The sequence below is a fragment of the Prionailurus bengalensis genome, chromosome A1, assembly GCF_016509475.1.
Source record: "Prionailurus bengalensis isolate Pbe53 chromosome A1, Fcat_Pben_1.1_paternal_pri, whole genome shotgun sequence".
Lineage (NCBI taxonomy): Eukaryota > Metazoa > Chordata > Mammalia > Carnivora > Felidae > Prionailurus > Prionailurus bengalensis.
The window spans coordinates 124,414,061-124,426,738 of record NC_057343.1 but is presented as its reverse complement, the minus strand read 5'-3'; the positions used below and the strand labels follow the sequence as shown (position 1 = coordinate 124,426,738).

General features: G+C 35.2%; 1 protein-coding gene across 1 annotated transcript in view; it reads right to left on the bottom strand.

The window, feature by feature from the left end:
* Nucleotides 1-12,678, bottom strand: part of MTREX (Mtr4 exosome RNA helicase) — a 110,086-nt gene that overhangs the window by 31,839 nt on the left and 65,569 nt on the right. The window contains exon 19 of the mRNA XM_043590508.1: nucleotides 6,318-6,446. Within this exon, the coding sequence (XP_043446443.1) occupies nucleotides 6,318-6,446 (129 nt within the window). The remainder of the gene's footprint in view (nucleotides 1-6,317; nucleotides 6,447-12,678) is intronic.

Sequence of the window (12,678 nt, the reverse complement as noted above, 5' to 3'; positions counted from 1 at the left end):
ATATATATAACTTATACTAATACATCCCCACTTAATTCCTGGAAATAAACTGAAAAAATGTTATATGCTGGGGTGTCTTGGTGGCTCAGACGGTTAAGCATCCGACTCTTGTATCAGCTCAGGTCATAATCTCATGGTTCTTAAGTTTAAGCCCCATGTCAGACTCTGGATTGACAGCACAGAGCCTGCTTGGGATTCTCTCTTCCTCTCTCTCTGCTCCTCCCCCACTCATCATCTCTTAAAAATAAATAAAAATTTTAAAAAATGTTATGCATTGGGTGACTCATTCAGTGAGGTTCTTGATTTTGGCTCAGGTCATGATTTCATGTTCTAGAGACTGAGCCCCCCTGTCGGTGTAGAGCCTGCTTGGGATTCTCTCTTCCCCTCCCCCGCTCACTCTCATGCTCTCTCAAAATTAACCTTTAAAAAAAAAATTATACTTCAATTATACCTCAGTTTAAAAAATGTTATAGAAGGAAAGACGCAGGTTGCCTAGGATCCAGTGGCATCTACCCTGCACAAACCATTAAAATGAGACAAATCATGATCATTATGTAGTACAAAGCTCCTCAATATCTTTAAGTAAAATGGGCACAGTGACTAAGCTAAATAAAATCTGGGCCAGAAGCAAGATAGACAACAAGTAAGTTTTCCTTAAAATACTAACTCCAATGAAATTAGTCATTAGATCATTATCTTGAAGAGTCAAAGCCTTCAGTGTGAAAGAATGCCATGACTTTTCATCGATGTCTGCCAGGAGAGAAAAAGAATGTTGGCATGTGTGCCACATGCTTGCCATTCCAAGCTGCAATAACTTCAAAGGTCCTTTCGAATACAGTGACTATCAGCTAAATTGTGGGAGTTTTACTCTCATTTACAGTTAAGCAGTCAACTGTAAAATACACATTATGGAAAAAAAATCATACAAGTTATAATAGGGCTGAAGTTTGAGCAATGAAATTATAAGATTGAATTGAAACCAAACATTAGGTAGCATTCGGAAGTAATTATACTTTTAATTATCACTCTAAAACATTTAATAATGAATAATATCCTTCAATACTGCCAATTCCAAATTTCACTGTCATTTGAAATGATCCAAAGCAGCATCCTCTGATGCTGCAATGGCAGATTTTAATTTCGATAAATCAAAGGTTATTATATCATATATCATCACAAAGACATTTCTTAAAATTCCTAGGAATACATCACATACTTGAAGTAATGCTTTAAAATAACAAAATTCCAGTATATCTGCCTTCAAATACATGCTTGGAATCTCAATATTGAGGTTTTACCTGCAGTAATTTTGTCCTAATTATTAAAAGGGGGGGTGAGATATTCAAGAAATACAGGTATTTCATATGGCAAACTGAATGTTTTGCAATTAATTGAAACCACAGGTAAACTGAGGAGCTTGGGAAGATGGCAGAACAAGAGGATCCTGAGCTCACCTCCTCCTATGGACACACCAAGACCTTAACTACAGTGCAGCTCATTCTGAAAAGGGACCAAAGACGTATAACAGCTCTTCCACGATGAGGATAAAGAAAAAAGGCCATACTGAGAAGAGTAGAAGGGGGCAGGGACACAGTTGGGAACCAACTCTGTCAGCATGGTGACCCACAAACAGGAGCGATATCACAAGCACACAGTTCCACCTGAGGAGTGAAAGGATCAAATCCCACATCAGGTACCCCTGCCCTGGGATGTGCATCAGGAAGAAAAGCCCCCTTATAACATCTGGCTTTGAAAATCAAGGAAACTTCACTCTGGGAGAGTCAGAGGGCTAGAGGAAACTTAGAATCCACTCCTAAAGTGCCAGTGTATTCATTCAGTTTGAGACCCAACAGAAAGGCAGCAGTTTGAAAAACATACAAGTTATTAAGTGAAGGAGATCTACTAAGTAATTTTAGGGTGTGTGCCAAAAGGGCTGGAAGTGTAGGAATTTTCTGGAGAAATAAAGTCTTACCAGGTGCCATTTTTCTTCCCCTCCTGTAGCCTAGCTGGCCTGATGCTTGCAGAAGCCAGTTCTGACACTCTCCATTTACCTTCTAGCACTGCTCAACCTGCTCTGGTGTTCCCCTGTGGATCATCCAACCCACCTGCCCTGACAGGAATTCCCCCCAAAGTGGCTCATGCCATACCATACCCACCAGGCAGCCTCAGCTAGAACCTGTGTCCACCCAAAGTGACTACTGCCAATATAACTAGTGAGCAGCAGCTAGAATTGGTATCTTGCCCGCCAGCATGGTCTCAACAATTATAGCTGGGCCTCACTGATTAAAACAAAAGAAATGAATAAATAAAGTAAAATTACTCTCACTGACTAAAATAAAATAAAATAAAATAAAATGAAAATGGAATAAACGCTTCAAACAAAAGATACAAACACTGACTGAAAGGATAAAAAAACAAGATTCATCTATGTGTTGCCTACAAGAGACTCCCTTCAGACATAAAGACACAAACAGACTAAAAAGTGAAGAGATGGTAAAAGACATTCCATGCAAATGTAAGTGGAGGAAAAAAGCTGGGTAGCAACACTAAGACAAAACAGATTTTAAAACAAGAAGTGTAATAGGACATAAAAAAAGACATTATATAATAATGAGATCAATCCAACAAGAGGATGTGACAATTGTAAATTTCTATGCATCCAACAGAGAAGCACTTAAACTTACAAAGCAAATATTCAGAAACACATTGGGAGAAATTGACAGTAATAAAGTAAGAGTAGGGGACATGAACATTTACATCAATGGACTGATCACCCAGATAGAAAATCAGTAAGGAAAACAGTCGCTCTGAAGAACACATTAGACAGCATAAAACAAACAGATATATACTTTCCATCCACAAGACAGAAGAATACACATAATTTTCAAGTGCACATGGAACACTTTCCAGGACAGATTACATGTGAGGCCACAAAACAAGTCTCAATGAATTTAAGCCTGAAATTATATCAAGCATCTTTTCCAACCACAATGGTATGAAACTAAAATTCCATTAGAAAGAAAAACTGGAAAAAAACCACAAATACAAAGACTGACTTCAACAATACATTTAAAGTATCATTCACCATGCTCAGGTGGGATTTATTCCAGGGATGCAAGGATGGTTCAATATCCACAAATCAATCAACAGGATACACCACATTTACAAAAGGAAAGATAAAAATCATATGATTTCCACACATAAAGGAAAAGCTTGTAATAAAATTCAACATCTGTTCATGATAAAAACTCTCCACAAAACACGTACAGATGGAACATACCCCAACAAAATATGGGACACATAACAAACCCACAGCTAAGACCATTCTCAATGGTAAAAAGCTGAAAACTTATCCTCTAAGATTAAGAAGAAGGCAAGGATGACTACTGTTGCCATTTTTATTCAACATGGTACTGGAAATCCTAGTCACCGCAATCAGACATGAAAAAGAAATAAAAGGCATCCAAATTGGTAAGAAAGAAGTAACATTGTCACTGTTTGCAAATGACATGGTATTACATACAGAAAACCATAAAGACGACACCAAAAATTGTTAGAATAAACAAATTTAGTGGAATTGCAGGATAAATATACAATTATCTGTTATGTTTCTCTACATTAGTAACAAGCTGTAAGAAAGAGACATTAAGAAAATAATCCCATTTACAACTGCATCAAAAAGAATAAAATACCTAGGAATAAAGTTACCCAAGGAGGTGAAAGTCCTGTACTTTGAAAACTGTAAGATAATAATGAAAGAAATTGAAGATGACACAAAAAAAGGAAAAGATAGCCCATACTCAGGGACTGGAAAAATTACTACTGTTAAAATGGCCATACCACTCAAAAAATCTACAGACTGAATGCAATCCTTATCAAAACACCAACAGTATTTTTCAAAGAACTAAAACACACAATCCTAAAATTTGTGTAGAATCACAAAAAACCCAACAAGCCCAACAACCGAAGTAATCCTGAGAAAGATAACAAAGCTGAGACTCAACACAATTCCAGATTTCAAACTATACTACAAAGTTATAGTAATCAAAACATGCACCAGTATGATACTGGCACCAAAACAGATCAATGGAACAGAAAAGAGAGCCCAGAAATAAACCCATAAGGAAGGAAGGAAGGAAGGAAGGAAGGAAGGAAGGAAGGAAGGAAGGAAAGGAAAGGAGGAAAGGAGGAAAGGAGGAAAGAAAGAAAGAAAGAAAGAAAGAAAGAAAGAAAGAAAGAAAGAGAAAGAAAGAAACCAACCAACTCATTATATGGTCAATTAACCTAAGAAAAATGAGGTAAGAATGTACAATGTGGAAAAGACAGTCTCTGCAATAAATGGTACTGACAAAACTAGACAGCCACATGCAAAAGAACTAAACTGGACCACTTTCCTATACCATATGAAAAAAATAAACTCAAAATGGATTAAAGAACTAAATGTAAATAAGACCCAAAACCATAATACTCCTAAAAGAAAACAAAGAAAATATTGCCTTAGCAATATGTCTTTTTGGACTGGTCTCCTCAGGCAAGGGCAACACAAGCAAAAATACACAACAGAGTCTACATCAAACTAAAAAACTTTTGCACAGCAAAGGAAACCATCCACAACATGAAAAGGCAACCTACTTGAAGGAAAAAGATAACATTTGCAAATGATACATCCACTAAGAGGTTAATAACCAAAAAAAAAAAAAAAAAAATTAAAGAACTCATACAACCAAACACACACACAAGATCTGATTAAAATTAGACAGAGGACCTGAATAGATATTCTTCCAAAGAAGACATTCAGATAGCTGACACACACATGAAAAGATGCTCAGTATCACTAATCATCAGGGAAATGAGAATCCAAGCCACAATGAGATACCACCATACACCTGTTAGAACGACTAGTATCACAAAGATAAGAAATTAACTGCTGGTGAGGATGCGGAGAAAAGGGACCCCTTGTGAACTGTTGGTGAGAATGTAAATAGGTACAGCCACTATGGAAAACAGGCAGCTCATCAAAAAATTGGCAATAGAAATATCATACGATCCATTAATCCCACTTCTGGTTATCACCCCTAAAAAAATGAAAACACTAATTTGAAAAGATATATGTACCCCTATGTTTATTGCAGCATTATATACAAATACAACACACAAGATATGGAAGCAATCTAACTGTCCATTAACAGATGAATGGATAAAGGTGTGTTTTACACACACAGGCATAAAAAAGAAAGAAATCTTGTCACGTGCAACAACATGGATGGACCTAGAGGGTATTATGTTAAGTGAAGTAAATCAAAGATAAATACTACATGATTTCACTTATATGTGACATCTAAAAAACAAAAGTAATAAACAAAAAGCCAAAAACAAACTTATAAATACAGAGAACAGACTGGTGGTTGCGAGAGGAAAGGCAGGTGAGGTGATGGATGAAACATGTGAAGGGGATTTAAGAGATACAAACTTCCAGTTAGAAAATGAGTAAGTCACAGGGATGAAAAGCACAGCATGGGAAACAGAGCCAATAATATCATAATAACTTTATATGCTGGTAGATGGTAGCCACACTTACCACGGTGAGCATTTTTTTAATGTTTATTTATTTACTTTGAGACAGTGTGCACATGTGTGTGAGTGCAAGTGGGGGAGGCACAGAGAGAGAGGAGAAAGAGAATCCCAAGTAGCCAGACACAGGGCTCAATCTCAGGAACCCTGAGATCAGGACCCGAGCCGAAATCAAGAATCAAGGCACTTAACGAACTGAGCCACCCAGATGCCCTCGTGGTGAGCATTTCTTAATATATATAAATACATAAATGTCGAATCACTAATATAATATTGTATGTCAACTATACTACAATTGAAATTTTGTTAAAAGCACATGTAAATTAAATGGTTCCAACTAGGGAAACTTATGAAGGAATTTTCAATTATTAAAACACTGCTTTCATATTTCAAAGGAATATAATAAACATGAAGTAACACTGCAAAATTATTTGATCATAAAAAAGATAAAACATCTTTAGTAGTCCCAGTAAAATCCAGCTTCATGTGAAAATTTAAATTATTAAATTCTCTTTCTTTCACTTCATCTTTGTTTACCTGACCACAATTTGATACAGAAACAGAGAGCTTAAATCTCATTAATCATCCTTTTGATATTTTAGATGGCTTTAATATACCTTTAAAAACTCTGAAAACTTACAATTTTGACATCAAGTATGTTCACTATAATCATATGCAGGAAATATAGTGATTATAAATAATTCAATAAGTACTTGAAATCTGAAGATGATAAATAAAGTCCAAACCTGCATCTCTCCTTTCTCATCAGGCTTAGCTGGTTTTGCAGCCTCAGTAGCTGAATTTTTCAAACTTTCTTTGCTACAGCGCAGAAGTACTTCTACTACATATAAAGGATCCAGTTCACCAGAATTAGGCTAGAAAAAACAAGATAAAAGGAACTTATTATGTCTTAAAAACTGATGGAAAAATTTTAAGTTTTATATGTACATGGACTATGTTCTCAGAATGGCACATACTGCACAGTAAATATTTATGTCATGATACGAAGGCTGTCCTTCTTCATCCTTCAACATGCTCCACTGGATGAGAAAACATAGAAATTAGCTGAAACTTCAGAATTCAGATGAGATTTTATGTTCAAGATGGTATGGCTGTAGACTTGATACTTATGAATTTAAACAGTATGAATTGTTAACTATGACATAAAATGCCATTTCAAGTTTCTAATGATTAATCATTTATTATATCAGAATTAGAAAAATAAACTGTAAGAAATTAACAGTGTCAGAAAACAAATCTGTTATCTTCAAATTATCCTAATTAAACAACATGAAAATTATCCTCAACGCACCTCTACAATGTGTTTTTATACCATTGTATTAAGACTTTATTAAAAGACTTTTGTCTTTTATATTCTCTAATAAAAACATGATTGTTGAGATACAAGGATTAATTGCATGTGCAATTTATGATAATTTGTTTGACAGCAATGTCTTTCAAACAGCAGTAAGACCTTTTCCTTCAGTAAAGAATTCCTCTCTGCTTTTTAATTCAACATGTGAGTGATCTCTTTTGCATAAAATCAATAAAAGGAAAGTTATTTTGATTGAGGAGTGAACATGTCAAAGAAATGACTGCTTAGTATCCCCCAAAGCACAGTTACTGTTCAAAACTGGAAAACTTTTAAGAAATAAACCCATACCTATGATCTATTTCTGTAATCAACTACCAACTGCTTAACAATGGTAAAATATACTTCCAAATACAAACCAAAAATACAATCACAGTTATCTTAAATTACAGAGTTCAAATTTCTGAAAGCATAAGCTCCATTCCTCAAGAAAACCCAGTTTTTTTTCTTCAACTGGGTTTTTTTTTTCCCCCTCAACATACTTTTTTTCAAAATATGGTTATTTTTAAAGAAGTTTCAAAACATTCTCCACTTCGGTATAGACACAAAAGCCGAACAGTATTTTCAATTAGGTCTGTAACTGCAAAGATTATGTATTATGTAGAGCTTAATCAATATAAAATAATTTTATAAACAATGAGCCAAATAGTTATGACCCAACTGTTAACTCTTCCAGGGGACAAATGACTGTAAGGAGAATCAAGGACTATTATCTTTAGTTTTCCAGACGGGAAAAAACCCAGTGTGTGAGACACATTCTACAGTCTCATTAATGAACTAACTCCAAAATGTTAGATGACAAATAAGTATTTAAACAAAAATAATCTAAGATTTATCAACAATCTGTAATGTAGAGAATTTAAAACTGTCTTACTAGGTTTAGTTCCAACTCCACAGATTTTTTTCAATTTAATATTCTCCCTTCTGTAAGCTATATCACAGAAGTGACTGTCAGAACTCAAGTATATCATATGTAATTTTTGTAAAGCTATCAAAATCACTCTCGACATTCCAGAGATATTCCTTAAGTGTTACGACAGAAGCACACCTCAAAAACTTTAGTGTGGTATCAAATGGAAATCTGCTGTTAAAAATATTTCTTAAGATTACACAACTGCTCTTTTCAATAAACTACTTCTAAGCTCTGTACTGTGGTAAAGATGGGTAACATCGTCCTTCACATAAAAGAGAAAATAGTTACTCAAATGTTCTATTTGGCTTTTCAATGATTGTCTTAGTATAAATTCTTTAAGTATGTATGACTATCGCCTTACTTTTAACTTCTTAATCATATAATTGAACTATATTTTTCCTAACTTTTCATTCTTTTAAAAATATGGCTAATTTCCTACTATAAATGGAAATTTTCAGATTAAAATGTAATTTTGATTATCTCAAGTTTGTAGAATGTAAACAAATAATATAAAATAAATGTTGACAAGAACATTTGAATCTCTTTAAAATGCTTAAACTATTTTCTTTTTCAATATATATTCTTCCTCTCTCTCTACCAAACCGTATTAACCTATAAAACTCTTTGACTTAGTATTCTGATAGGTTACATAATCAATAAGAAAGTAGTCCATGTTTTTAGTAAACAAATGTAACCAACTTAGTGGGAAAATCAGTTTTACCATCAATTTAAACGGAAAAAAAGTGAAATGTGTTCTTCTCTATTACCCATTCCATATTTGCCTAAAATAATTCTCATCAACCCACACCACTTTTAAACACGGATTAAGGACCAAAAGAGAAATCGTTTAAAAACTTGTTTACTGTGTGTATAAATTTAATTATGTTAGGGATAATTTTTTCTCCCTTAAAAATATAAAACCTGAGATCAACTACCAGCATGACAGCACGAGGAGTTTTTACAAACCCACCTCCCGAGCAAACTTAAGAAAGTTATAAAAAACCAACCATGTAAAGTTGGTTTTGGAAATGGTTCTAAAGACATACAGCATATGAAGAAACATCTATTCAAGAAAATACACTAGGGGCGCCTGGGTGGCGCAGTCGGTTAAGCGTCCGACTTCAGCCAGGTCACGATCTCGCGGTCCGTGAGTTCGAGCCCCGCGTCATGCTCTGGGCTGATGGCTCAGAGCCTGGAGCCTGTTTCCGATTCTGTGTCTCCCTCTCTCTCTGCCCCTTCCCCATTCATGCTCTGTCTCTCTCTGTCCCAAAAATAAATAAACGTTGAAAAAAAAATTTTTAAATAAAAAAAAAAGAAAATACACTAAAATTCGTTAGAAACAACGTAAGTCTGATATCTAAGCCAAGATCACGCCCACTTCATTCTTCCTAACTCAGCAAGACAGAAACTGCAGACTACTGAAGGCAAAAAACATAGCAAGGCTCCCTTCTCCCTGAAGCTCTCTCAGTTGGAGGGCAATTTTCCGAAGAGGGGTAGGATGGCAGCATTTCTTAACTTGCTCCCACCTACCCACTGCTGAGGCTAAGTTCTGGGCAAGCGAATCTGAGAAGTAGGGGTTCCCTTCTTCTGCCCAGCCACCAGTGGTTGGCCAGAGACTCTATCTTACATGTGTGGGACTGCTGAGAATGCTGGGGCCTCAACTGCTCTTGCTTACCTGACCTTTAAGGCACTGCTGTCATGCTGGGAGAGGCAAGCTGTAAATACTTGAGGCTACTGCCTCCATGCTTTACCTGCCAGGTCCTTACCTAAACACTTTAGGACATGCTAGGTAAAGCCAGTTTTGAGTGGGGGGAGGAGGGTGGGGGGTGGAAAAGACTGCTTGGGATTCTTTCTCTCCCTCTTTCTCTGCTCCTCAATCCAGCTAATCACTAACTTAATAAACAAGCAAATAACAATATGCCTGTGAGAGGGGAGGGAAAGAGGGACCAGTACCAAGAGTACTACATTATTTAAAATGTCCAATTTCAAAGAAAAACGTTAAGACATGAAAAGAAAAGTATGATCCAAGACCTATGTACCAGAAAAAAAGCAAGAAACAGAATAAAGTACCTATCAGAGTCATCAGATGTTATATTAAACAAAGACTTAATGGTAGCCAGTATGCTCAAACAAGTAAAGGAACCATAATTAAAGAATGTTCAATGGTAGCCAACTACGTTCAAACAAGTAAAGGAACCATAATTAAAGAAGTAAAGGAAGGTACAATAACAATGTCATATCAAATAGAGAGTATCAATAAAGACAGATATGATAAAAACAAACAAAAAGGAAATCCGTAAATTCATTATATACAATGCCTGAAATGAAAAAAATCACTAGAAGGGCTCAACAGATCTAAAGTAGAAGAAAACAGCAGCACATCTGAAAACAGGCTGACAGAGATTATGCAATCCAAAGAACAGCGGGGGAAAAGGAGACAAATGAACAGAGAACCTCAGAGAAATGTAGGATAACAATAAGTACAACATACCCATATGTGAGTCCCAGGAGAGAAAGGGCTGAAAAAATATTTGATGAAATAATGCCTGAAAACTCCCAAATTAATTGAAAAACATTAATCTACGTATCCAGAAAACTCAATGGATACCAAGTAGAATGAATATAAGGAGATGAAAAAACAGACACATCACAGTAAAAATGCAGAAAACCAAATACAAGGAGGAGACTCTTGAAAGCAGCAAGAAAAAAAGGACTCATCTCTCACAAAGGACCAGAACAAGATTAACAGCAGAAACTTCTCAGCACAATGAAGAACAGAAGGCAGTGCATTGGCATATTCATAGAAAAACACTTGTTAGCCAAGAATATTTATCCAGGAAAGTTATCATTCAATAAAGACATTCCCAGAAAAAGAAAAACTGACACAATGTGTTGTTAGCAGATCCGCTTTGTTAAGTGTCCGACTCTTGATTTCAGCTCAGGTCATGATCTCACGATTTGTGAGATCAAGCCGCATGTCTGGCTCTGCACTGACAGCACAAAGCCTGCTTGGGATTCTTTCTCTCCCTCTTTCTCTGCTCCTCCCCTGCTCTCTCCCAAAAAAAACCCAAAAACAAAAACCAAAAAAAAACCTTCAAAAATAATTATTTCTTTTTCTATTAAATGATTTAAAGGTAAAATCAACATGTATATATTGAATTGTTAAGTCTATAATATATAGAAATGTTTGCCAATAATTTGCCAATAATACCACAAAGTAGGTGGGTAGGAGCAAAGTTGTACTGAGCTAAGGCAGTAACTCCAATGGTAACCTGAATCCAGAGGAACCAATAAAAGGTACCAGAAATGATAAATGATGAGATTAATATAACAAAAACTATAAATAAATACTTGCTCTCCTTTTGTCTAGAAATTGCACTATTGCCCCTGCCCTGAGCCTCACAAACAAATAACCTATCAACTATACTCACTCTAGCACTCCTACTAATTTGTCTCTAAGCTTCTTTGTACGTCATAAAACTATATTAATAACTATAATGTGTATTGTTGGGTTCATAACATTTGTAGACTATACCACAAAAAAGAGGGAAAATGGAATAAGTGCATACAGGAGTAATAGTTCTACATCTCACTGGAATTCAGTATAAATCTGAAACTTATTCTATTAACTTAATATGGAAATATTAAATATTAAATATTGAGCCCTAGCAACCACTAAGAAAATAACAAAAAAAAGAGAGAGAAAAATATAAATTATAGAAAAAGAAATCATCAAATAAACTGAAATGTTATGTTAGAAAATAAGCACTGAATGCAAAACTAAAGGAGTAGAAAAACAAAAAAATGAGACTATTGAAAACAAAAAGCATAATGAAAGACACAAATCCAACTATATCAATAACAGTAAAGGTGAATGGATTAACCAATCGATTAAGCAACCCAATCAATAGGTAGAAATTTTTCAGAATGAATAAAAAAAGATCTAACTATGCAGTCTGTAAGAGACAAAGTTGAACCTCAATGACACAAGATTTAAAATAAAAAGATGGAAAAAGGTGTATCATGTAAGCAACAAAAAAAAGGTGACATAACTATGCTAATTTCAGATAAATTTCTACTTTAATAGAAAACAAAAACACATAAAGCAAAAAATGACAGAAATGAGAAGAGATATACACAAATCAAAAACAATAGTTGAGGGACCCCTGGGTAGCTCAGTCAGTTAAAGCATCTGACTGTGGATTTCAGCTCAGGTCATGATCTCTCTGCTTAGGATTTTTGCTCTCCTTTTCTCTCTCTCACTCTTTCAAAATAAACTTTAAAACGAAACAAAAATAATAGTTGAGACTTTAATGTCTCACTATTAATAATGCATAGAACAACTAAACATAAAGATCTGCAAAAAAGAAACAGAAGACATAAACAACACTATAAACCAACCAGACCTAATACACATCTATAGAATATCTCAATCAAAATATACATTCTTCTCAACTGCACATAAAACATTCTGCAGGATAGACCACATGTCAGGCCATTAAACAAATCTCAATAAATTCAAAAGGAATGAAATAATACCAATTATTTCTCAATAACAATGGAATGACATTAGAAATCAAATATAGGGGGCACGTGGGTGGCTTAATCGGTTAAGTGTTCGACTTCGGCTCAAGTCATAATCTCACAGTCCGTGGGTTTGAGTCCTGCATAGGGCTCTGTGTTAACCAGAGCCTGGAGCCTGCTTCAAATTCTGTGCCTCCCTCTCTCTCTGCCCCTCCCCACCCACCCCACCTCCCCGCTCAAAAATAAACATTAAAAAAAAAAAAAAGACAAGAAATTTGGGAATTTCACGAATATATGG